At 37.7% G+C, this 7,500-nt stretch overlaps 1 protein-coding gene across 3 annotated transcripts in view; it reads right to left on the reverse strand.

Moving 5' to 3' along the window:
* Nucleotides 1-7,500, reverse strand: part of LOC108972462 (homeobox protein cut) — a 204,997-nt gene that overhangs the window by 86,535 nt on the left and 110,962 nt on the right. For all 3 annotated transcript variants that reach the window (XM_018939060.1, XM_018939059.1, XM_018939058.1), the window contains exon 3: nt 4,452-5,741. In XM_018939060.1, the coding sequence (XP_018794605.1) occupies nt 4,452-5,741 (1,290 nt within the window). The remainder of the gene's footprint in view (nt 1-4,451; nt 5,742-7,500) is intronic.

A 7,500-nucleotide genomic window follows, 5' to 3' on the forward strand; every position in this document is an offset into this window, starting at 1 on the left:
GGCCTATTCTGTAACTATATTCGAAAAAAAAAATCGAATTAAAAATATTAAAGTTTGTGTTTGTATATTTTGTGAAAAAAACCAAAATAATTAAAAATAATCAGGCACAGATTTGAATACTTCTTTGTTATTGCTCGATTTTGAGAATTCTCTCAAAGTCGAAAAGCATCTGCAAAACATTAGAGAATGGTCAGAAAATTTAAGTTGCCATGCAACAGCAGCTTGCAATAGTATTTATTTTTTAACTACGCGCTTGCTTAGCAGCATTAAAAGCCCCAACAAAGCTGGGAAAGTATGTAATTAAAATGTTAGAAGAAAAAACAAATATTGTATTGAGTTCAATGATTGCTTGACTGACAGCCAACGCTGCAATGGCATTCAATACAAGCAGTAAATAGTACATACATACATTTATATTTCTACATATATTTATGTATGTATTTTTATGCACATCACTTGCTGCAGTAGCAGCTTTAACGGCGCCCTTTAAATGCCTGCAATTTATTACTAATGTCTATTGCTGGCGCTGCCAGCGCTGCTGCTACATTTTATTGTTGTTAAATAGTAGAAGAAAATATTGTTATTGTTTTTGTACTTAAATGACATTAATGGAAAAAACAAACATATGTAATTAACACAGGCCAAGCAGCGCAGCAGATAAACATTTTACTTCCTACCGCCCGCCGCACTTATAGCACAAATGCACGCATACACACACTTATACAAGTGCAAGCAAATGCAGTGTCTTTCTCCAATATCGCGGAAAATGCGCTGGTTTTGTTTTTTTTTTTTTTTTGCCTCTTTCAAACCAGCCTATTTTCACACTCAACCCACCAATGGCCGTATCATTTCCAGGCCAAGCGGCAAAATCGCGCGCACGCCATTTAAAAAATGCAAAATATGCTTGTGGATGCTGAAAATAAAAGCGCTGAACTTGGCAGCAGAAGTGGAAACAGAGCTGCTGCGGTGAAGGCGACAACACTTATATGCGCCGAGCGTTGCTTTATGGGCAGGACTGCGCGCTGAGCGGCCTTAAAGGCGCATATGAAGTCATTAAAAGTGGCAGGCAAAGTGATAAATTGTGTAAAAAAGTGCGCAAGTGTGTGTGTATGTATGTGTTTGTGTTGGTGGAAGAAACAGATACGCGCGCTTGTTCATGTGTGCAAGCAGCAAAGTCAAGAACTTCCAGCAAGACTGGGTTGACTGACTGTAGTCTACTCAGCAGTAAAAAAAAATAAACAAGCAACAATAAAAAGCCTACAAGCACAGAAACATAAGCAAATAGGAGACATTAAAGAAGAGAAAAAAGCTGTAGTAGATGTAAAATATATCTTCAAGTGGATCTGCAGCTTGCAACGCTAACCAGCGCAGTACGCGCGGCACATTAATGCAACAAACTGCATTTCTACACAGCCAACTACGCCTTACAGCGGCCGCCCTTTCAGGAACGCACTCAAGATCAATGGCATTTTTGACATTTCAAACAAATCAGAAGGTCACAAGTGCCAACAATGCTACAGCATTGCTGATGTGTTGAACATATGAGGGATCATGCGAGTTGCGCAGTAGATAAACAGATATTAGATGGGAAAATTGTTGGGGAGCATAGCAAGGGGTTGTAATATACTAAATTTAAAGGGGATAATAAGTGTTGTTTGTGCGTATATGGCGGAGTTTGTTGATGATTTTGACAGAAGAAATGATCTACTTGCTTTATATTTGTTTGGTTGTTTAAATGAATGCTGCTTAAGAAGCTCGAGCAGGTTTCTCAGACGCATGAAAATATGATAGAGTTGATGTATTAATAATATTTTTGAGACATAAATGTAGTTCCCAAAGTGTAACGTAGCGAAACGCACACTTTTTATCTCAAACGGGTACGATACTTAGCTTCAATTATCTAGCAAAAATATGAGATAAATAAAATAGTTCAAATGCAGCAATTTTTGACCAAACGCAAGCTTTTATTTGCTATATTAATTTTCTTGCTAATATTAGAAACAACTTCAGCAATATCAACAATATTTTTCAGTACTCCATTTCACAGCTTAAAATGTCCAACGTACGTGTATCTTAAATAAGATTTATTAAATACAATAATGACCAAAAAAAAGTGAGCTTTTATTTGACAAATTATTTGTCTTACTATCATTAGAAAAACCTTCAGAAGCCTAATACTTATGTTTCTACTCATAAAACTCCTTTTTTTTTAGATAAAATCACAAGCGAACATATGTTTTAAATAAGATAATTTTAATATATTAAATATCCACAAAATTTAGGCTTTCATTTGTTATATTACTGATCTTCCTAGCATTACAAACACTTTCAGAAATCTAATATTTGCCACCCAATCAAATCAAACAATGCGCGAAAAAAACGTTAAACACCGCAAATACTTCTTTCCTCACACCTTCTTTCGTATCGTAAAGTAAGTGAGCCGATAATATTATGTAAAATCAGCATGAATTATGCAAACAAACTGTAATTGATATGCTATCAATGTGGCAAAGAAAATATACAAAAGTGCTCTAGTCACACCTACAAAGAGCACTTAGAACCCACCCAACAGCAATACGCGCACACAGCAGTACGCTGCAGAAAAAGAAGGAAAGTGTGGAAAAAGCTGAAAAAAAAACCACCGACAAACGCACAACGCAAATGAAAACATATTTTAACGCATTATTTATCGGCACAAACAGGCGTACAAATATTGCCCGTCTTAAGGCCGTACGATTTTTTCAACGTTCATTGAAATGTTAAGCGCTAAGTAAAACCACAGGCAGCAAGATGGTCTATTTTCGGGGGTGGTGTGGGAACACACTATACGCACAATTGGAAAGCAATTTTTTCTGTTATGGAAAAACGTTTGCCGGCAAATACTTTGAGGAAATATTGAAAGTGTCTGCTTGCTCGCAAGTAGCCAGCAAGGCACGACCGTTGTTTGAGTGTGCGCGCGACCTTTTCGTTGGCGTCAATTTTTTCTGGTTGCCCTTTTCAGCTTGCTTGCTTTGTATTGATATTTACTCTTGACTTGTACAAGCGCTTAATTTTTCCGCACAAACAAAAAAGAGAAAGGAAAACAAATGGTGAAAGGGATTTGCTAGCTTGCTTTGTAGAAAGATTGTAACTTTGGTGACTTTTGGGTTTTCCTCAGAGGCACACAGACATTTTTCCATTGGGTGTATTTTCGCTTTTCTGCAGCCGTTTGGTAAGTGTTTGCTGATTTGGTGTGAGTTTCCAAAATAAAGTCATTCGAAAAATAGGTCTGCGTAAGGTCATAATATTATAATATTGACAAGACAATTTTTACGCCTTCAATTGTGTAAAAAAGTTTGGCAATTGCGTTTATTATTTGTTTAGTTGTCAATGCCTCGAAAATCTCGAAAGGGGTACACGTTTCCTTCACATTTTTTTTTTTTTTACTTTATAAATTTTTATTTGAGTTGTTTTCGTGCGGAAAGGCGTATATTAGCTGGGACTCGAAGGGTTAGCTAACGTTCAAATGTCTAGTAAATTGTTTGACTTTGATTGAATTAAGTTTGCTATTGGATACCTTGAGAAAAAATTATAAATGATGATGTGGGTTGGAAGAAAAATTGCTTTGGAAAATTTGATGATCAAATTGATATCATTTTTAAAGGTCGAGCGCATATAGGCTGGTTGGCAAGCAGAAACTGATTTTTTTAAGATAAATGCTGTTTAATAATTGTTTTAATGTTGTCTTTTTTCAGAAACGTGAACTTTAATGAACATTTTTTTCTACTTATAGCCAAAAAAAATTTAGTTCCCGTTTATAAAGCCGCGATTAGAAAGTCAGGTTCTTGCATAAAACATAATCTGCTGTGTCAACGTCTTTGATCAAAAGCATTTGCAAGAAAACTTCAAATTAGTATTTGATAGGAAAAACTTAATTTAATCGTTTTAAAGATAGCTGTTAAATTATGTGTTTTGTTTTTATTTGAATCGTTTTGTCATTAGTCAGCATTTTGTTTGAAAATGTGTGACTTTTAAGCAAATTTTCTTTAGTCCGTAAGAAATAAAAATTAATTTTCGTTTTTTAAGCTAGGAACCAAAGCTTTAGTACTTTTTAAATTTAAAGTACTCTTTAAGCAATCTCATTGTTAAAATTTTTTTGGCAGAAATGTGGCAGTTGAGTCAGAAAGTTAGATTTCGTACAGAAATATGGTTTAGAGAGTTTTTTAAAACTTTATATCAATTGTTTTTTTTTTTTTTTGCATATTGTGAAGCTTTTGGCATTAGGTGTGACTGTCTGCTTGAAAATGTCTGATTTTTTATGAAACATTTCTTTAGTCTGTGCAAAATTAAATTCAATTACCAATTTTCACAGCCACAACAGAAGCCTTTACCTCATCATGTTCTCTAACTACACACCATCTCCTAACAATCGCTTTCAGTAAACCCTTCCTCAACGCGCTCTGTTCACTTACCTCTTTATCTTTGGCAGCTAATAGTTCAGCATGATTGTTTCCTACCGCATGCGACTTAATTGTTGCACTTCCAGTGTAGTAACCAATTGTGGCATCGGTTTTCCCACTCTCACCACTTTCACCACCATCAATTTCCATGCGCTTGACTTCCGCGGCGGACATTGCATGCTCATCGTCATTATCAACGCCATCCTCATCATCATCAACAGCATCTGCATTATCAATGCAATCATTGCCATCCGCATTGGCTTTTGTTTTTCTTGCACAATTATTTTTGTTTAGACTACAACTAGTTACTTTATTGCTATCGCTACTGCTAACATTTAGGCTAGTATCATCAGTTCTTTGACCACATACGCTCGCATCAACACTCTGCTCCATCAGATCCTTTTGATTTGTTGCATTGTGACTACGCTTGCGCGCATTCGCATTCTCATCGGCATCCAAGTCGCGCTCCTCCTCGTCCAACTCATCGCCATGCTCATTGTCGCGCACGCGCTTCACCAATTTCATTTCCGCTGTGAGACTGGTGATCAATTTGCTACCATCGACTGCGCTAGCGCTGCGGCTGCCATCCTCATCCATATCGTCGTCGTCTATATGTGGCGCGGCATGCAGTGGCGAGTGCAGCGGCGATTGTTGCTGTTGTACGGCAGCTGCTGCAGCAGCAGCGGCGGCTGCGGCCGCAGCTTCCATCATCATTTGTTGTGCGTGATTGAAGAATAGCTTGGGATTGAGGCAACCGTTGACGCCGTTCAAGGCGGCGCTCAGCGGCGAAACGCTGCTATTGCCACACGCGGCAGCAGCTGCAGCGGCAGCGGCAATACTACAACCGTCTGTGGACAGTGGCGGCGAGGGAGAGGGTGTATTCGTTGTGGCGGCCAACAAATTGCCACCGTTCTGATGTAATGTTATCGCCGCAGCGACGCTATTCAACAGTTTTGTGTTGTTGTTATTATTATGATGCACGCTATTCGGGCTGTTGAAGCCCGCGGCAGCGGCGGCGGCTATGCTGCTGTATGCAGCGCTGGTGGGCGAAAGCAGTTTGGTGCTTGGTGGGATTGTTGTAGATGTTGTGTTTGTGGTGGTAATGCTTGTGTTGCTGTCTGTGGCGGAGGCGCTGCTGTTGGCGGCGAGTGCGATCGCGGCCGCTGCGCTCAAGTCGTCTATGTCGGCCGGTATTTCGCTGCTGTTAGCGTTGGCTTGTGTGTTGATGGTGGTGCTGGTGTCTGTGTTGGTGGTTAATTGATCCTTCAAGGTGTCAACGTCCTTATCCGCCAAGTTAGCGCGCTGCAAAGAAAAAAAGTAGAAAGAAACAATGAGTAAAAGTTGCTTGAAAAGTAGTCAACAGTTATTAAAGAGCAGTTTAAAGTATATTAAATGTTAGACTTGCTATTTTTATTTGTTTTTCTTGCTTAAAAATATTAGATCGCGCAACGGCAGTTCTAAGTTTATATTATTTTTCAAAACTTCTTCTTTTAGTATAATTTTTGTTTTTGAAAAAATGTTGTCTCAAGAACCTCGCTGTAACTCCAGAACATATGTCTTAAATGGCATAGCTTGAATTTTGCAAGAAACTATAAATTTTGCTTTTTCTAATAAACGTTTAAACAAGCGAACCGCTTTAGAAACACCAACATTATAATCAACGAACTTATCGATTACTAAAAACAACAGCATGAAAAGCAAACCACACATACAATTATTAAAGCGTGCTCTTATAATAGTTCGGTACTGCATATTTGCCAACACTTCGCTTATAAATCCCTAATTTAGTTCAGTCATAGTACGCTCAATGCATTTCTATTTCATTTTGTTGCTGATACAATCGAAAGCTTATTGCTTCCGGTAAACAAACGTCAGCCAACTTAAACCAAAAAGTGGGTACATAGTTTTACTAACACAACAAATAAATTTTGCTTAACTTTTCATTATTTGCGAACGCCTTTTTCTCTTGCGGAGTGTGGGTCACATTTGGGTAGACTAATTTGCCAAACATTTAAGCAAAGTCGAGGGTTTAATCGTCAGCTGTAGTATTACCTGCTACTCCTACCTTCGTGAAGTAAAAATAGTTTTTCGAATTGTTAGGTTTTTTGGCAATTTGACCAAATTTTATAGTTCAGCTTATCGATACGAACGATAAACTATAAATTTCGTAGTCAAAAAGTTGTAGTCGTGCGGTAGCAGACGAAATTTTCGTAGGCACTCGTAATTACGGGGGTATATTGCATATGGATAGCCTTATTTGTTGGCATTACTTCGAGCAGTTTATGCGCTCTTAACTTTACTGTTTTGGCCTTTTTTTTGGCTATGGTAAAAGTTGTAACGTATTAATTTGGCCAAATTTAACCCGTAATGACTTTAAAAGTAAAATTAATGAGGGTCGCACTGCTGCTGGTTAACGGAAGTGGTGTGGTGAGGCGCCAGGCGGTATTATGCCAGTTGGTGTGAGTCCATTGAGCGTTGAAATAAATTGACAGTAAGGAAACTAGTAAATGCAGTTGATTTGTTGTTGCAAGTGCATGTGTTTGTTGCTTAATGGGGCAATACGAAAATGTGAGTGAAAGGAGTTTGCACATAAGTTTTTGTTTGCGGGCGTGTGTATATCTAATATTGGGCGTAAGGAGTGGCATGGTTAGTGAGAAAGAGAGCAGGCTGCTATTTGTGAATTTATTAGTGTTTGCACTCCTAAAACTATGCAACATATAAGCCTGCTTTGTGGGCTGTATGCCCAATTACATGCTTTATTATTTCTTTTTTTTTTTTGCTTTTGCTACTTTTAATGTGTAAAAGGCTGTTCTAAACTTATGCTGATTTCAATACCCTAAAATATATCTTTGTTGTTGTTGTGAACGTGAAAGGCCAGGCAACAGAAGTCATTAGGACGCTTGTGTTTTAGTTTCGATCATTTTCTGGCCATTATGGTATTTGGGTGCCATAGTGGTGTTAGACATTTTGTAAACTTAAATTTTTTTCAAGAAATATAATGCTTTAGTTTTACTTTAAAAAATTTATTTATTTAAAAGTAATATAAAAAACAATGATATGA

This window comes from Bactrocera latifrons, unplaced genomic scaffold (genome assembly GCF_001853355.1).
Source record: "Bactrocera latifrons isolate USDA-ARS-PBARC rearing strain unplaced genomic scaffold, ASM185335v1 scaffold_4, whole genome shotgun sequence".
NCBI lineage: Eukaryota > Metazoa > Arthropoda > Insecta > Diptera > Tephritidae > Bactrocera > Bactrocera latifrons.